Source organism: Budorcas taxicolor, chromosome 16 (assembly GCF_023091745.1).
Source record: "Budorcas taxicolor isolate Tak-1 chromosome 16, Takin1.1, whole genome shotgun sequence".
Taxonomy (NCBI): domain Eukaryota; kingdom Metazoa; phylum Chordata; class Mammalia; order Artiodactyla; family Bovidae; genus Budorcas; species Budorcas taxicolor.
This window is the reverse complement of record NC_068925.1, coordinates 43890331-43909807: the sequence shown is the minus strand read 5'-3', so window position 1 is coordinate 43909807 and position 19477 is coordinate 43890331. Positions and strand designations below refer to the sequence as shown.

Genomic DNA, 19477 nt, shown 5'->3' with positions numbered 1-19477 from the left:
CACAGTTTATTGTGATCCACACAGTCAAAGGCTTTGGCATAGTCAATAAAGTAGAAATAGATGTTTTTCTGGAATTCTCTTGCTTTTTCCATGATCCAGCAGGTACACGGTCCAAGAACTTTTAGTCTACCAGTAGGAGTTGCGTTAAGTGTGTGCACACTGAGTCGTGTCCAACTTTTTGCGACCCTATGGACTGTAGCCTGCCCGGCTCCTCTGTCCATTGAATTTTCCAGGCAAGAATACTGGAGTAGGTTGCCATTTCCTCCTTCAGGGGATTTTCCTGACCCAGGGATTGAACCCAAGTCTCTTGCTTCTCCTGCCTTGACAGGCCGATTCTTTACCACTGCACCACTGCTGCCACTTTTAGGAGAGAGATGTTTGTTTGGTCAGTAAAGCAAATGTTGCCCCTCTGGGTTTGTTGGGGGCCCAAGGGACCCTTGAGGAAAGGTTGTCAGATGGTGGAGACTGAACCAAGCCTGTTTTTATTATTGCCAAATGCATTGGCATCTTCTCAGATCTGGATTTCGAATCTCCTAGCTGCAACTTTACGTGGGGTTGCCTTGATTTGGCTGAGGCCTGGTCTTTTCTGGTATCTGTGGCTTTGTTTGCTACCATTTCCCATCTTTGTTGCAGCCAAGGGCCGCCTGCTTTCCAGCGGACATGATTATGAGCCAGCTTTTAGCCACTTTCAGGAGAGCGGCTCTAGACTGTCCTGGCACATGCAGCAGGTACAAACAGTGTGGGGCTGTGCAACCCAGAGCAGCCAGAAGGAGAGCCAGTTCTTTAAACACCACTTGTCGGGTATTGACTTAGAGAGGAGTAGTGTCCAGGATCTGTGAGGACCGCCTGGGAACTTGAGGTCGGTACTTTGTCCTTGGAATGTGTTCAAATTCTTCTCCAGACCTTGTGCACAGTATCCTCAACGTTACGCCCCTTCTCCACCTGTTTAGCTTTAAAGAGGCGTGGCTTTTCTTACCAGTCTTATTTCAGCTTTGGGATGCATGTCAGTTCCAGGCCTGTTGTGTTGTGTTCTTTTCTGGAGCTTTCCAAGCCCAGTCTGTTCCCTCTGTTGCTTGTCCAGCCTTGAACAATGGCAGCTGGCTGCACCCCATGCTCTTCATCCCAGCAGAGGGAAGAGGGTGAAACCAGGGGCGCGCTCTAGCTAGGAAAATCTCATTCTCTTTGGATTTTGTTGGTCACACCCACAAAAGCTTCCTTCTCTTCCCTTACATTCCATGAGATGTTTTATGGCCTTAACTGCAGAATAGTCTGGTGCCAGACTGGGATCGTCCATGGAAGCAGGACGCAGGGGTTGGTGGGGGCAACTTCACGCTCCCGTTGGGGTGCAGGGTGCTGGTGGCCATCACGCAGAGAGAGCAGAGAGCGCCGATCAGGGGTCAGGTCACCCCTGTGATATATCCCTTATGCAGATTTCCTTTTGAAGAGAGAGGAGTCAGGTTCATTAATTAAAGGAGCCTGGCTCGAGCGCCCTGTAATTATAGGTGCTAGAAATCTGAATTTTAAGAGGTCTGTGCAGCTGCATTTTGAAAAATGTAGGGAGGCACCGAGAAGTACAGGCTGTGGGCAAGAATGTGGCTGAACCAGATTTGGGAGGTTCGGGTTTTGGCAGAATTCCCCTTCAAATTCATATTTATTCTTCCTATCTTTCTTTTTTTTTTAATGGGAAGCTGAAGCTCTGATTTTTTTTTTTTTTTAATGAAGGTTACACCCTGTGACAGAAAGGCCGGTATTATCAGAGCATGGAAGGCAGAAAGGAGTTGCTGTAAACTAGAAGGTGCTTTGTTTTGAAGGAAGCGGGGGATATCTTTGGGCTCTAGGGATGCCGTCTTTGAAAAAGTTATTTCTTCTTGAAGTGAGTGAGGGGAACAAGGAGCAGGTTAATTTGGATGCAGTCTAAGGAGATAAGTCTTGGGCGTATATGGGACTCCAGAATCTTTGCACCCATTTCTCTTCCCCAGAACGGTATCTCCTGTCATAAATCAGCTTTGGTAATGAACCCAGAGGTACAAACAGAAAATGGTAGACCTTTATGGGAAGTCCTGACCAGTCCCTTCTGTTTCTCGTTTCCTCAGTTGTCAGTATCTTGATCATTTGCTTTGGGTGCTTTCTGTCTCTGCCTTTTCTTTTTTCTTTTCCTATTTGATTTATAAGGTCTCTTTTTACTTCTTGTCGAAAGCCTTTATTTCGGTCTGTGACTATTTGCATCTTTGTTAATTAACCATGGCTCATTTGGGATGTGAACGGAAGCTTTCCAGGTGACTCAGTGGTAAAGAATCCGCGTGCAGTACAGGACGCAGGTTTACTCCCTGGGTCGGGAAGATCCCTTGGAGGAAGAATGGCAACCCACTGCAGTATTCTTGCCTGGAGAATCCCACAGACAGAGGAGCCTGGTGGGCTACAGTCCATGGTGGTTGCAAAGAGTCGGTCGTGATGGAAGTGACTGAAGACACAGACAAATGTGCACTTGGGATGTGGCTGGGAGTGGAGAGAGTTAAGCTGAGTGGGGGTCCCCTCTTTGCCTCCCCCGGGAAGGAAGGAAGGGACACGTGGTGAGTAGGGGCTCGCTAGAGACCTGTGTGCCCAAACACTTGATCGGAAGCAAACCTGCAGCTGCCACCAGCCTCCTTTCGCCCTATTGGCTTTGTCTCCTTGGAGGGTATTGCAAGCGTCCTCCCCATTTCACAGCTTGAGCCCTCTGCCCCTCCTCAGGGGTTTGCGAAGGGCTGAAAAAACTGCTTTGTACGATATATATATTTAAAAGATACTCTTCTGTAGTCTTTTCTTCCATTCTTGCATGTGTGTATGTTGGGAAATCTACTGCTTGTAAACCCATAAACTGTGGAGTAGAACAGAAGTCTCAAAGACTGTCACTTGGTGCATTTACAATATGCAAATTGCAGTTCCAATTAGATTGAAACCTCTATTTAGCAGAGTGGTTTTGTGAAATAAATAACTTTTGAAGAAGGCCTACTATATATAATAAATACATATTTTTTCCTTCAGTTGCCGGCACGGAGCTTCCTGCCTGCCTTCCACACATCGGCCTGAAACGCTGATTCAGAGGCAGGCGGCATCCGTGGGCCCTCCCAGAAGAAGAGTCTCTCCTTCGCTTTCCTGGCACTGGGATTTCATCCTTGATTTACAGTGTGCAGCTTGTTAGCGCCAGCGGACGGGAGCTAGTGTGAAGGTCACTGTGTCCGTTCTGTCCTCTCAGAGAGAGAGTGAGGGGGTGTGTTTCTCCCTGTGCGCTTGAGGTGGTGGTGGTGGGCTTCACGGCCCCCTCTTCTGTCCGAATTGAGTGATTCAAAACCCTGGCCTCTTGTCTTTTTCACCCTCTGTTCCGCCCATCATTCAACAGGGGATTTTGAACACCTGATTCAGAATTTCAGGACGAGTACTGCACCACCCAGCAGAGCGCCTCCTCTGCCGCCCCCCGCCCCCCCTGCCAGCAACACCCCCTCTCACGGTCCTCCGGTTCTCAGTCCAGCCGTGACAAACTGACAGATAATTAACAGATTGGGTCCTCCTATCAGGCGAGTCTGAAGCTGGAAGCAGCTCTTGCTTTATACGCAGGTCCTTCAGCAGCTCTGTGTCTGTGGGTGGTGGTGCTCTGAGCCGTCCTGGCAGAGAGGGCAGTGAGTGCTATGGGAAAAGCAGACAGAATGCTCTTTGGGAGAGAGAGTGCTTGAAAGGGAGCGAGGGGCAGGCAGGTGCCCAGCTTGAAAGCACCTGGTGAAAATACCTGGGCTTGCAGGGTTGCGGTTCTGCACACCACCGCTGGTCTCAGGGAGCAGCAAGCTGGGTTATAATAGGATGCCTGATTACAAAGAACATTTTGAAGGCCACTTAGTCCCAGGTCAGCCTGTGCATTAAGTGCGCTAATCCTTTGCCGTAGCTCTGGACTGGAATCGCAAATTTTGAGCTACGAAGTCTGTTGTGTTTCAGCTCTAGCTTTAAATATTTCTATACTGATGCTGGCCTGTGTGGATTTTTCTCAGCTATCCAACTTTTCTTTCTCCAGTGGAAAGAGAAAATTCATCATGAGAATATTCTTGTCTACCTACCAGTGACTTTGAAAACTGCTTTTCTGTTTGTCGTATGTGGTCTTCATGATTTGAAATATTAATGTGTAGATAAATATAGCAACATGGAGGGGCTACACATAGGCTTGGGTCCTAGGGCCTGGCACATTGGAACAGAAAGAAATACCTAATTGCATCAGAACCACTCTTAAGTTCATGTATGTGGAGCCCATCAAGCTGAAAGCATGCAGACAGCATCTGCTGTTATCAAATCACTCGTGAGTCCAGCTAATTAAAATAGAGCTTCATTTTTCTGAACCATTGTTTGGCAGGAATTCGAAACGGGTCTAACCCAATTTCTGTGTGTTTATGAGCCTTTATTATATCAGAGGTACTTTTCTGTAAATGTACAGGGCAGCGTTAAATGAATTGATCCACGCAGTATCACTGTAGACGCACTGTGGACTTGCTAATGATTTCCCTTCCAGCTTTCTGGTTTCCAGACATACTCCTTAAAGCTTTATGTTCTGTTTTTCTATCCTCTGCTCTTTGTCCTCTGATTTTTTTTTTTTAAGTCAAAAAAATTTAACGTTTTTTTCTTTGAAAACAGAAAACACTTTTTATTTGTTCCCTAATGAAGTTTTCTTTTCTGTTTCTCTCTGTTTCTTCCTCTCGCTGTTTTTGCTCCTTTTTTAGGATTTGCCTTTCTTTATTTCTTGCTGCTTTCTGTTCCCTTCTTGCCCCTTATTCTTCTCTCTTCTTATCTCTCCTTCCTTTTACATTTTCCTAACTGCCTCTCCTCTTACCTTCTCTTTTCTCCTTTCGCTCTTCGTTTTACCTTCTCCAGTTTTGCCAGTAAAAGGTTCTTATACCTTTGTCTCTACATGCAAATACAGATTAGGGCAGAAAGCGGCTGCCTATGGAGGTGAAGACATCTGGCCTTTGGGAGATGATGTTAGCCTGTTTTGCCTCTCTGAATTTGCTTGCATACTTTATTTTATGTTTTTAAAAGATTTTTTTCAAACCACATCTACTCCACTTTATAGTCTAATAATCTTACTTTGAAGATCAAAAGTCTTACATAAATGCTAACTAATTATTCCTTGTAACACTTTGGTGAGTCCCTAAGCAGTTACAGTTCCATTTTACAGATGAGGAAGGAGAAACAGGAAAGGTAAGTAACTCTGAAAGTTACTGAAGAAGTTAGTGACCGAGTTAGAAGTACGGCCAGGTCGCCTTTGGCTTTAATTCTTGATTACCACCTCCTCGGAGTTTCCGTTTCCCCCATGAGGATTGTGTATCTTTAAGACGAGGGTGCGAGAACACGGTGCCCTTGCTCCCTTTGCTTCACGTGCGTTTAGCCTTCTGAAGTTTCATTTGAAGTCTGTAGATGTTAAATGAATTCCTAGGTAATTCCTGGGAAAGAAAGATGGCAAACCACTTACGGGCTAGTAAAAAACCCCGTCCATTACAGTCTCGAAGCAGAGTGCTTACTTTCTGTTTCCAGCAGCTTCCAGTAAGTGGGCCCACGTCATACGCACTGGCCCTGGCGAGCATAGCATTGTAGGAAGCACTGCCATATTTGATTGAATTTAGCCATCCTGGAATGACGTCTGTATGAAGTCGTCTCTTGCATTACTGTGGCCTTTATTATTGTTAATGCATTCTGACATTACAGGTGTAGCCTTGGCTCTCCCAGAAAGGGCAAGGCTGCTCTTACCGGGCTTAAGAGCAGAATTTGTGAACCTGTTATATAGTGAAACGGGTGTTCACATTTAGTTAATAAGCAGAGTAAGGGAAATGCTTTTATAGAAAAGATAGCCAAGAGACAGAGGCCTCTTCTCCTTCCTCATCCAGTATTGTCTCAAGAAGTAGATCAGTTAGTAGTATTCTCCATCAGAAAACTAGGGTCAGTGGATAGAAGGTTCAGGAAAGTAGATTTCAGCTCAGTTTCAAGAAGGACTCCTGAAAAGGAATTGACAGTCTTTTAAGAGAGTGAGTTCTTTGTTCATTATAAGCATTCTAGTGGAGGCTTGCTAGTCATTTGTCAAGGTTGTTGAAGAGGGAAGTCCTAGGTCATGTATGGGACCAGATGGCTGTCCTTGTCCAAGATTGTAACTGCAAAAACATCTTTGCTTGCTGTTCTTGGTTTTTTAATTGCCTAGTATTCTGTGTAGACTCAGTGAAGGTTAGTAACTGTTGTTCAGTCTCTGAGTTGTGTCCGACTCTTTGCGACCTCACGGACTGTAGCACGCCAGGCTGCCCTGACCTTCACCATCTCCTAGAGCTTGCTCGAGCTCATGTCCATTGAGTCGATGATGCCATCCAGCCATCTCATCCTCTGTCGTCCCCTTCTCCTCCTGCCTCTGTCTTTCCCAGCATTGGGGTCTTTACCAATGAGTCGGATCTTTGCATCGGGTTGCCAGAGTGTTGGAGCTTCAGCTTGTTTAATCTTTGGCTTCCTGTTTCTTACTCTGAACTTGGATAAAAACTGTTTTTTGTTCAGTTCAGGAAACTACCCTCTCTGCCACCCTCCTGGAATAAGTCATTCTGGGTAGCCACACTGTTTAGATGCTCATTGAGAGCCATATGAAAACAAAACATGTAAAACTTTTAACTGGGAATTAAATAAAACGGGTTATACGCTTTCTCTCGCTTTATAAGGTAGAGTATCTAAGACTATAATTTAATCCTGATGACTCAGTATCATCATTTTAGATGTAAATGTTTATATTGTATTTTAAGTGTAGCTGTTTTCCAATCCTGTTGAAGTACAGATCTGTTGTGTATTCGCTTCTCCTCTGAATGACTCCACCTATGCCAAATGACCCCGGAATGATAACTTTTTGAGTTTTCTGTTTGCTTTTGATAGACGAGTTTTTCCTGATATTTGTTGCTAGGCTTTTTTCACTATCTTGTCTTTGTTCTGCGAGTATTTCTTGGCTGTCTGGCTTGATTCTCCTTTCTCATTTGCAGTTTTTAATCTTCTGTGATTTGGACACCAGATAACTAAGCTTCTGTATGAAATAGATAGTAAGTAGTGTGAATAGAGCTTTGCTATGTGTAATGTATATGGAATTTATTTCTTTTTTTAGCAGCAACAATGTCTTCTCCCTTCCCTTCTCTCCTTTCCCATCTTTGTTGGCTTTCTCCTATTTCTGGCTGGATGAGATTGGAGAGCTGAGCTCCGGAATAGCTCCAGAATAGCTCTGGGTCTGGTTCCTGACCCTCACCCGTGTCCCTGGTCTAGGTAGGCTGCCTGATGGAATCAACTTGGAAATTATAAAATGATGTGGCTTAGAGGGTCCAGAAGGCCATCTGTTCAAGCCCTCCTTTATAGAAATGAAGGAATCGGAGGCACAGAGCGGGGGTGTGAGGGGCCGGGTCCGAGGACACATGCGCATCAGGGCTGGGCTCCGTGCGCAGGTTTCCGGCCCACGTTCTGGCCTGCCTCTCAACCACCCCTGTTCGCAGCCGTCTTTGAGCACAATGGGTGTGAATGGGGACATAGAGGGTTTGCATAAGGTAAAATCATGAAGGAAAATACTTTGCTGGCTGTGGGCAGGTTGAGAATTAAAGTACATAAATCAAAAAAGGCTTCTGTTTGTTGCAGTGTTTGGCTGTGTTTGCACTCACTGCTGATATTGATACTGTAGGAGAAGCTTTAATCCTTTCATTCAGATTTACAAGAAATGCTGTTTCCTTTCAGTTAAAAAAAAAAAAAAAGTCCACGAGAGCATTTGATTTAAGGAACCAAAACTCTAGAAAATGTATCCGGGAGTCCTCGTCAATTTGGGGCATAATGAAATATAAAAAATACTCAATAAAAGCTCCTTTATTACTTTAACTGTTTAAATGTGGAGTTTTTAGCCATCAGGTTAATGTTTTGGTATCATTTTTTTATTTGATTGTGAGCACTTTTCCAGGTAGCGCTGCCACTCGAGCGCTAATCAGATTCCCACAAATGAATGGTGCTAGCTGCAGCCTGACATCACCGCGTTTTTGCTTCGACATTATTTTATTTGGTTTTCCTGTAAAAGTTAATAACTCTGTGTCCATGTGTTTAAACAGGCAAGAAGAGAGAGAGAAAGGACAGTGAACAGAAAATGATGAGCGACGTCTCAGGACTCTTTGGCCAAATTGAGGAGATGTAGGGATTTTTGTGATTTTAGTCTCTTACCCTAGGACGAGTTAGGTGTGGAGAATCAAGAAGATTGCACAGCAAGATGGTGATTCTTAATCCTTCCTCTCTGTTCCCCAGACAGAGTGGTAAGGACTTAGAAATGAGTTGCCACTGATCTAGAGGAGGAGAAGGAGGGTGCTCAATAGAACTGATCTTATGATGGTGAGAACTGGTTAAATCTTGCATTAATTGTAAGTAAAATACATGCTCATTTTAGATGACTGAGATTGCTAAGAGCATCAGAGGTAGGACAGGAAGACTTTCCTTTTTCTCTTCCCCTTAGAGGTAGGAGACCATGGCCAAGATGGCTCTGGTGTCTGTCTATTAATAATAGGCCTCTGCTGAATCATTTATTTTTTTGAAGGTGTGTTTGTTTGTTGCAAGCTGTGGTTGTTTATGGTGTTTAGTGAAAGGTTACTGAACAGTTCAGAGCCACAGTGATTACCATTTAATTCCTTCTGTGTGCTATGGATTCCTTTGCTGAGCTAAAAATTTCTAAATTGGTTTTGTCAGAGGAGGCAACTAGACTGATACCTCTCTGTCTCTCTCTTTCTTTTTAAAAAGTATTTATTTACTTTTCATTTTTGACCACACCATTCAGTACATGGGATCTTAGTTCCCTAACCAGGGATGGAATCCCTGCCCCCTGCATTGGAAGGTGGAGTCTTAATCACTGGGCAGTCAGGGAAGTCTCTTGGACTGCTGTCTCCTGATTCAGATTCTCTTCCAGATTTGCATCTTGGTGCTAAAGACAGTCTGAGGGTACAAATCCGACCATGGGTACAAGAATCAGTCCTGTGGTCTTTATCTCAGTGCCTCTGAAAGCTGTGTGAAATACAGTGACTCACTCATCATCCATGTCAGGGACGTGGCTTGTCTTGCTCTCTGCACTACCCTCATTGTGTGGACAAGTTACTCCTAAAGTCATCTGGAGCCATGTGGCCCATGTTAGATACCCCTTCTTAGACAGTTGAACTGGCCGTCAACTTATTTCACATGGCTGTGAGGCACGTCTGCTGTCTGTCACCCCCTCCTTGCTGCTGGAGCTGGTTACCAGATTGTACTGTCTTGGCGGGTGGCTGTCCCTGGGCCCTCCCAGGGGCTGCTGTGCTTGTGAAGAGGGCAGCTTTTCCCTGAGAGGAGCTGATTCCACTTGACTGTTTTTGTCATCTTACTGTAAATTTGAAGATTTTTGAGTGCCAGCTTTCTCTCTTATGCATCATACTTTTGGAAGTCTTCTAGTTTTCCCCTTAGGTCACAGAAGAATCTAAAATAATAGCAGGAAGAACCAGGATTTGGTGGTCTTAGTGTACGTGTGTGTGCTCAGTCATGTCTGACCCCATGGACTGTAGCCCTCCAGTCTTCTCTATCCATGGGATTTCCCAGGCAAAGTACTGGAGTGGGTTGCCATTTCCTTCTTCAGAGGATCTTCTTGACCTAGGCTTCGAACCCACGCCTCCTGCACTGGCAGGCGGATTCTTAACCAGTGCACCACCTGAGAAGCCCCTGAATGAGCATGGCTGTGTTCCAGTAACATTTTATTCATCGACACTGAAATTCAAAGTTCATATGATTTTCACATGACTTCTTTTGATTTTTGTTTTTCTTAGCCATTTAGAAGTGTAAAACTGTTCTTACAGACTTGTGATTGCCAAGATGTGGCGAAGGATAGACTGGGAGTTTGGGATTGTTGTTGTTCAGTCACTTAGTCATATCCAACTCTTTGCAATCTCATGGACTGTAGCCTATCAGGCTCCTCTGTTTTTGGAATTCTCCAGGCAAGAATACTGGAGTGGGTGGCCATTTCCTTCTTCAGAGGTTCTTCCCGACCTAGGGATTAAACCCCTGTCTCTTGCATTGGTGAGCCGATTCTTTACCACTGAGCCTTAATTGTTCACTTTTTTCTGCTTATCAGGGTATCTAAAGACAATTTTAAGGCTACCCACGTGTCATTTCCAATTCTTTTCTTGCTGTCTTTTCGGATTCGAACTGTTTTAAGCTGTGACTGCTTCTTTTTTTGTATTTAGATCTTTATTTATTTTTGGCGGAGCTGAGTCTTCGTTAAGGTGTGTGGGCTTCTCTTGTTGTGGAGCACAGGCTCCAGAGCCTGCAGGCTGCAGGAGTTGTGGCATTTGGAGTCAGTACTTGTGGCTCATGGGCTTAGTCGCCCTTTGGCATGTGGGATCTTCCTGGACCAGAGATCAAACCCATATCCTCTGCATCAGCAGGCAGAATTCTTAACCACTGGACCACCAGGGAAGTCCTCAAATCTATTTTTTAACATTTAGAAATGTTAAAAAGTGAAAAATTGTCTTTCTTCAGTTTCCCTGTAGGATGTCTGGTAGGAGTGCCATTTAGTGACTCCTCAAAGTTTCAGCTTTGTGCTGTGTGGAGGGTGATGCTCGACAGCATTTCCTGATCCAGAGCTCATCTTCCTTGGAATCCAGGGGCCCATCTTGTTGCTCTCAGAGCAGAAGGTGCTCAGCAATCATGCAGGGACCTCGCCCTGCACCACCTGGTGGTCACCTAGTCAGCATCTCACCCCCGGTGATGACTTGATGCCCAAAGGTGTCACTTGCCATGATGCACCCTCTCTTTGCCCCCTTCCTGATCATCCCACTTCTCAGTAGTGCGTGACTAGAGAGAGCTTCACACCAGGGTCCATCTGGCCCAACTTCAAAAGAAGTGGGAACTGAAGCTCTATCTGCTGAGCACACGAAGGTGCTGGCGTTTAGAAGTAACCTTTGGAAAGCATCAGATCCAACTTGTGGGGAGAAAGGTACTAGAAAGTAGAGGCAGCGGTGTCGTTAGGAAGGTCCCAGGCACTGGGAGCCACATATTTTTAATGTTGGAGTCACCAGCCACTGCCACAGAGTGAGCTCACAGTCCTCTTCAGGAGCATCTTGGACACTGAGTCATTACATTCCTTTGGAGTGATTCAACTCAACAGCTTGACACCTTCATTAATTTTACAACATGAAGCCTGGGTGCTCTCTGCTTCCTCTTTAACAGTACAGGGGAATTAGAAGAATATGGAAAAAACAGCAAGGGAAACCGAAAGAAGGAGCAGTCAAGAAGCTGCTGAAAGACACCATGTGAGGAAATTGAACTCTTTGCCTTTTCTTGGTATCTCCTGGGACTGAGCACCCAAAGCTTGCCACCCGTTGCTGGCACACATAAGCCTTTTTCACTCTGTTCCTGGCATGCCGGCCAACGCTCCAACTCGGAGCCAGCTCGTTTTGCCTTCTCTGCTGAGGTCACTGCTACCGTGATCCGTGTATAATGGCATTTTCCTCCTCCTTTCAGTATGGAGGCTATTACGGTTTCCTCTCTAAACAAGACTTCAAACAATTTGCTGCCAGTTGGATTTCAAAGCCAAGGAAAAGGCAAATGTCATCCTTTTTTTCTCTCCTCTTTGGGTAACTGCTTTGTTGGTTGCATCAAAAATTAGAGGGGCTGCTCTCTAAATTCAGGTGGGGATGTGTGGGGACAGGCATTTAAATTTGCTTTTCTTTCTCCCCAAGGAGAGAACCCTTTTCCTTCTCAACCTTTCCTAAGAACGAACTTTGATCTCGTCATCCCGGAAAACAAGGGTTTTTATTTCCCGCACAGTGAGCATGTGCACCACCGTGCTTTCTGTGGCGTGGTTCCGGTCGCCCTCCGCGCTGGTAGCTCTGCGTGTCAGCTCTGCTGCTGAAGCCCCAGCTCCCTTTGCACTGCAAGTTGGCACTCAGAGTACTTTCCTAGTCACCCTTGCCTAAAATCACTCTCAGTTCAGTTCAGTTGCTCAGTCGTGTCCGACTCTTTGTGAGCCCATGAATTGCAGCATGCCAGGCCTCCCTGTCCATCACTAACTCCACTTGGTACTAAATACTGCCTGTTGCCTTCCACATACATTTCTGGAAGAACTAGTTTAATAAAATAACAAAACCACCAACATTCTGACAAGCAGTTCATGCAATATTTTTAACTAGGGCTAAGAAGAAAAATTTAAACACAGATATTTCATTTGAAGGGTAGTTATTGTGCATATGACGTTGCCACCTTTCAGAAAGGCTCTTACTGCATATATCAGTGTTTTTAAAGTGAGACTAAGGTCAGTAATGCGTGCTGTGGAATTCCCTAAATGCAGATTTACACAATAGGCCTCCACATATATTGTGTTCTATCATGTCAACTCACATGCACTTCTACCAGGGATCTTCTATTTCTTTAATGCGAAAAACAAAAGAACAGAGTAAAGTAAAACAAAGGAAATTAGGGCCCACGACTTAATTAGTATAGGGTTGTAACCCAAGTCAACAATGGGAAGGACACAATGACGAAAAGCAGGAAATTCCAAGTTGAAAGAGAGGCTCTTTCCTTTAACTCCTTGAGAGTCAGGGTGCTTGTAAGCTACTGCTCACCCAGGTGCAGGAGGCTGGCTCAAGTACAACTCGATGTCTTTATTTTTGAACTTCCTGGCTTTTTGTTGACTTTCCCCTCTCCTCTCCCCCACAACCCTCCATGTAAACGAAAGGTACCTTTGCATGTGCGTGTTAATTGTAGATAAATGGGGGAAAAGTACCTCTCGATTTTGTAACCCTCAGAGAAGGAGAAAGGGGGGGGGGAATTTCCCTGTCACTGTCATCTGTTCATTTTTTAATGAGCAATTTTAAAAAATTGAAAATAAAAGAGGAAAATGAATAGGTGTTGAACCAGCCCGTGATATGTAAATGCCAACTAGTAATTACCTAAAACCTCAATTTTCATTCTGTTTCATCTTGCAAAACATTTCGTTTTCCCGGAGTGAAAACACTTGGTCGGGGCTCGCAAAAGGCAGCGGGGCGGCCGCCTCCTTTGGCCTGCGCGCCCGCCGGCCCCGGCTAGGGGGCACTTTGGCTCCGCGCTGCGGTGGCCTCGGCCACGACCAGCTCAAGGTTATTCCCCTCTTGCCATTCTGGCGGCTCCGCTCCGCGCGGTCGTGGCGCCCCTCCCCCCACTCGCACTCATCTGGTTTCGGGGAGCCTCGTGCCTCCTTGTCCTTGCGGAGGATCATAGGATCGTATTGAATTTTGGCTGACCGAGCCTTCCTCTGCATATTAACTTTCCCCTCTTACCTGCCCTCTAGACCCTTGGCCTCCCCGAGTTGCATTTCACACCCTAAGAGCAGCTCTTCGCCAGACTCCCTCTCTCCCTTGGCGATTTCAAACGCAGCAGTCTCTATATTCCGTTTTATTGCTGCTGCTGCTGCCTTTTCCTCCTTTCGTTTTGGCGGCTGGGGGCAGCTCTTTTTGACTGCTGCTCTCACACACGTGCTCTCCTGCCACATTAGAAGGGTAATTCCGACGTGTCTTTTTTGCATGCTCCTAGATTTTCTCGTACTCTGGTTTAGGAGCTGTATTTGTGCTGTATTTGTGCAGCATCTTGGAATGTGGTTGGGGGATACCCCTGTTTCTGGGCTGGTTGCCTCCCCCACTCCCCAGCCTGTTCTCTGCTGAAAAAGAGTGTGGAGAAGTGAGAGCAGTGAGCCTGGTCAGGACCCTTATCTGTAGGTCAGGGAGGCTTCTGGATGCAGAAAACCAGAATTATGTTGCCTAGGACCCTGGATCTGAGAGCGCTCTGCCTGGAATCTCAAGGAACACGGCCTCTTTAGTGAGATATATGGCTTCATAATTAGCCCGTTGCATTTTTTCACGAGTGCTAGCATCAGCGTTCTACGATGTGTTCCTCTGATTAACAGCTGCTTTGCAACTATTTCCTTGTGCCACTGATGACCATATTTGTCAAGGAACTCCTGACAGAGTACTGATTTCTTACTAAAATGCAGTGTTTCCATTTGAAGAGGGTTCTCTCATTCTAGGCACTGCCCGGCTTTCCCAGTCACTTCTTGTAAAACCTCGAGTTGGCTTTGGTCTAACGCTTGTTAACAGGATTCAGGGTATCTATCTACTTTAGAGTACGAGCATAGGAACCTTTCGCAGGCAATTTAATCTTCTGAGCCCTGCATGTGTAGCGCAGCAGTGTTGGAATGGAGTTTTAAGTCCGCCTGTCGATCGTTTTCTCTTGCCCTCTAGTTGTGATCTCTCTGGGTGAAAAAGGACTTGGCTTTGGTTGTTAGTGTCATTAATTTTTGACTATTTTTAATATTTTTAAATGGCTAATGAATGCTCACATTTTTAGGAGATAGATGTGCATGTTGCACACAGGAGTGCAGAAGTTGGTGACATTCCAAGTAAGTGTCACTGGAGACAGCACATCAGGTTTACATGTCAGGTGCAGAGTGCTCAGGCTCCCCCCAACCCCAGGTTCATTGTTAGGCAAGCTCTGTTCTCCCTTCTCCCTTGTGCAGAAAATACCGCGTGTATTCTGAAGATGATAGTGTGCAGATCTTTTGTAGGAGAGTGGAAAGCATCTAGGAAGCATCGCTTCAGTGAGGACTGTCAGGAACCTCGCTGCTTCTCACCTGGGATTACTTACCCTGCACAACGCATTTAACAGCACATAGTTCATTGTAGATAGCCCCTGAGTATACTGTATTCCATTGATTTATACAGTTGCAAATCCTGGTCTCACACACAAATCTCTCTCAATTGGCCAGTCATCTTGGATCCAAAGGTGTTTTTCAGTCTGAAGTCCCCTCTTTTTCCCTGGGCTGCTGGCAGTCACTCCAGTGGACCCACTGCCAAGGCAAGAATTTGCTCCTCCTCTTTGCACCTGGGTTTTATCTCTAGCTTTAAGTGATGAACAGAGTAAAATCATCAAACTTTCCTAAAATTGCAGAGTCGATGATGACAGGATGGTTTTGTTTCACTTTTGGAGGGAGGGAGGGAGGGTGGGACACAGAGCATCGGGTCACAGGAACGGGGTGATGAGAAACTTTGCTTCTCTTTCCTTCTGAGTTTGTCATCTTTATTTTTATGAGACCAGCTACTGGTAATTTGCCTTGCGCTCATTAAGAATGCTCGGGGTGCGAGAGAAGGGGAAAGGAGGGCCAGTTCTGTGTCTCTGAGGGACTCAGCAGCAAGTGGTCTCCACGTCGCCATCAGAGCTTTTCACCAGGATTCTCGTTGGCTTGCTGCACTCCTACACCGGGTGCAGTAACGTTCCTGCCTCCGTTTTACATCTGTGACATTGAGGCGGAAGGTTTGGCCTGAATTTATGTAATTTAGTTGGGCACAAATATAACCCATGAATAGTCACATTCATCTCCTAATTAGAAAATCAGACGATAATACAGGACAGGCTGCAGGCACCCCGTCATTTCATCCGACAAAAGGGTGTTGTGTCTGTCTGACCTCCGCCAAGGGAAGAGCCCTTGAACTGCTCTGTGAAGTTAATGAAAAGTGTCCAACAATAGTCGAATGAAAGACGCAAACTGGGGACAGCGTCCGTTATCTAGGCGTGTTCAAACCTTTGCATTATGGGGAAGGGTTTGGAGAAATCGTCTACCATCTATGTGTGAATCAAAGGGCTGTAAAATTCTATGTTGGACGGGCTCTTCCCCACCTTGTTGAAGTGCCAGGTCCTTATGAGGAGAGAGGAGAAGAGTAAAGAGTAGCTGAAGAAATAGCTAGTGAAAGGAGAGGCATTCTTGTATGTCCAGCTTACATGGATGGAGCTGCTTATCTGGGTATCTTTCTTCTAAAGCCCATTATGTTGAAGCTGTTAGTTTGGATGCTTTATATTTTTGCATCTGGCGTAGTGATACCGGTGCTGTTAAATATGCGTTTTGCCTGTCGCCTGCATTTTCCTACAAAGATCAAGAGGGACATAAACAAGCCCCAGATATACTTTATGTAGGTGTTTGGCAGTATTATTTTATATGGCTCGAAATTAGTGAATGGAAACTTTAAAAGAAATTGTTCATATTTTTTGCAAGTTTGAAGTGTGCCGGGACTTTGTCAAATTCCCGTTAAAATAAATATGTCAATTTCACCTCCCTTCCAAATTCATTTATCTTGCTTTTTTAAAAGGTGTTTTCTGCTTTACCTGATGTTTAAATTGGATTCTCCCGTTTATGCTGTTCTTTGCTATATCCCCCACGTTTTTCTTAAATGAATTACTAATGACAGAGCACTCCATCATTCCCTCTCTGCAGCCACTTTAAGGAAAGCATGGTGATCTAAACCTTTTAACCTATTAAAGATGATTTTCCCCAATTGAATCAGACCCACCACAGGTGTAATAACTAATCATTTAAACTACACCTGCTATTATGTATTTTTAAGCCATTATGCGTGTTGGATAGATGATAATTCATGTTTATTGCATTGTCCGATGGATCCGTTTTGCCTACACCAGGCTGATTAATGTATTTAAAGAAATAAGAGATGCAATTTTTAAAAAAAAAAATTGATGGAATGCGCCAAGCACTGCATTGAGTGCACCATTAAACCCATCAGAACTTTGCTCTCTGACCAGAAATGCATATACCAAGGACTGTATTAAAAAAGCAAGGTGAAACCTGTGCGTTTTAGTGGTGGGATTCTGTTACCTTTCTCTGTCATGGAAAATTTTGGAAGGATGAAGGAAAGGTTTATGCTTCTACCGGTGAATGTCAGGAGCTGTGCCATTGGCATCACTGGCTTAAGACCTGCCTGCCCACAGTTCCTCTGACACCTGGGACCCATCCCAGGGTGTGTGGAGCTTACCACATATACAAATGCTATCCTTGTCTTGTATGTTGAAGGTGTATTTTTTCTCCAGGCGAAGAGCAGTTAACCCTAAGGCACCTGATCTGGGCAGATGGGCCTTGAGCCCGTGGGGCCTGGGATGGTGCAACTGTTCACCTAGTCCAAGGCCAGCCTCTCCTCCTCCTGTTTTTCTCCTTCGCCACATCCTCCTGGCTCCTAGCTGCTTTCCTTTTCCGTTTGCCTTCTTTTCTGTTCCATCTCCTCTGCTCATCCATCACCCCCTTCTCCTCCTCGTCTCCCTCGTTAACCCCATTCTGTTTCCCTTTTCTCTCTTCTTTCTTCCCCTGTCCCATCTCTTCATAAGAATGCAACCATTTTGTTGATGTTTGTCAGATTTTTCTCTATTTGGATGCATCCTGAGGGGCTCGGGAGTGAGCATGTCGTTTTGAGGTTCTAGAATCCTGAGCGTCGATTTCTCTTTCGTCCAGGACCAATTGGTTATCACTGCAGTTCATGATGGTAGTTAAAGTGTTCACAGTGTTGGACAGATTCTAATCATTCTCAAGGAATGCTTCTGTGTCTTACCTCTGACAGGCCCAAATTTGGGAGTTGGGGCTACCTGACTTCGTCCTTGGGGGAGAGTGTCTGATCCAAGCCTCCCGTGAAGGGATCACAGGGGAAATACATCAGGGGTTTGCCCTGAATTTTTTTTTCCTTTCTGATTTATCTTTTGTTACCAAAGACGTGTGTCTGGTCTCATGATGAAGTTCATAGAAAATATGAAGAAGATACTTGTAGCTAGTATTCCATTTGTAGTCACAGTACTTTCTGTGTGAATCTCTGTTCAATTGCTGCCTTAGTTTGAAAAATCTTAGAAAACTTCCTTACATTTGGCCCCTTAGAAATTTTTTCTTTCAACAACTTATGAGGAAACTTCAGGGCCTGTTGACTTTACCTGTACCTGGAAACTAAGTGGTTCTTTTTCTGATGAGATCAATAATGATAGTCATTTACAGTGGCCCCTTTCCTATGGGGGCAGGTTGGCATTTCCCACCCATCAGTCTAGTGTCAGTGGTGGAGAGCAGACAGGCGGTGTGCAGGTGCACGCTTCGTGTGCACTGAGTAATGTGAAGGTTAATACAATCCATAGTTTTCCTTCCACCCCCTGCTTGGCTCATTTGTAGATCCGTAGATTTCTTTAATTAATATTATTTCCAGAGGTAGGTAGATAATCTTTTAGTCTGTCAGCTTTTAGCCATGAAACCCTAAAATCTGTCCTTTGAAGGCTCTTTAGAATTTGGCTCCATTGCATAAGAGAGACAAGTGTGAGTGGCTGTGACTTATGTAAGTCTTCCCAGCCAGTGGATGCTCACTGCTTCGCCCGGTTCTGTAGAAGCAGCCTGATCTCTTCCCTTCAGATGCTAGCAGTGTGGCTGGGGAGGCAGCCTGAACATTAGAAGACAGTAGACTTGTGTCTTCAGCTATATGGCACTCACCAGCTGCACCAAAGAATTGAAGAGAATGGGGAAATTAGAGATGGCTTGCTTATTCAGGGAAGACTTAGCGGAGTTAGAACAGCCTATAGCAGGCCTGGGCTGCTGCTGCATGTGCAGTGTTTACACTGGTAGAGGCTGGAAGGGAAGGCCTTCTAGAAAAAAGGGCGTAGCGTGGACACAAATGGAGCGACATGGGTAAGTGTGGCCAGGGAGGGCTCCCTGCTGAGGGGTGTGAGGAGTCAGCTCAAACAGGGAGAACAGGAAATGATTATTGCGGGTCTTAAAAGCTGGGCTGAGGGGATTAGATTTGATAGAACCAGATATAGGAAGCCAGTGATGGTAGGGGACCAACAGAGTCTTTAATTTAAGCAGATTTTACATGTGAGAAATAACTGGTTAGTTTGACCCCAGTATTGCGCTTATTTCTGTGGACCTGGGGTAAACGTGTAGGATTCTTAATCTTGAAATGTAGACTGTTGACGTTTCCTCCTCTTCTTTGTTTTATTTCCCCTACCAGATTGCCACAGCAGTGAAGTTTCTACAGAATTCTCGGGTCCGCCAGAGCCCACTTGCAACCAGGAGAGCGTTCCTTAAGAAGAAAGGTACAAGTTCCCTGTGGCCATGCTCAGTGGCCTACGGAGAGGGGCTGGGGCAGGGCGGACAGCAGCTGCCGTATGATGACTGATCTCCTGTGACTGCCCCACTGGTGTTGGAGTGGGGGTGAAGGAGGCCCCCAGTGGGAACGCATGCTTCTTTTCTTACAGTAGAACAGAGATGCTAGGATTCAGGTAATTGAGCGCTAGATGTAAGGCCGATGGCGTGGCCCAGGGCAGCCTGGCATCAGCTGTGTTCAGCAGCAGAAGAGGCCCGGGGAGAAGACCAGGGAGGACTTCCGCCCTGTGGTCTGTTCTGATCATGGCCGTAGCTGCAGAAAGATTGGCCTTAGATTATGAAGTTAGCTGCCTCAGTAAAGAATGAGGAAGAAAGAGATGAATGAAGGACGAGGGAAATGAGATGACTAAACAAGGTCAGGTTAAGGTCAAGTCTGGGGTCAGTCTGATTTACAGATTAAAGTGGTAAATTACTAGTTTTATGGTATTTCTGTAAGCAGGGATTAAATGGATCTTGACAAATTCAATA

At 45.4% G+C, this 19477-nt stretch overlaps 1 protein-coding gene across 1 annotated transcript in view; it reads left to right on the top strand.

Annotated features, from left to right (window-relative positions):
• Positions 1-19477, top strand: part of PEX14 (peroxisomal biogenesis factor 14) — a 139145-nt gene that overhangs the window by 31901 nt on the left and 87767 nt on the right. The window contains exon 3 of the mRNA XM_052653767.1: positions 18855-18939. Within this exon, the coding sequence (XP_052509727.1) occupies positions 18855-18939 (85 nt within the window). The remainder of the gene's footprint in view (positions 1-18854; positions 18940-19477) is intronic.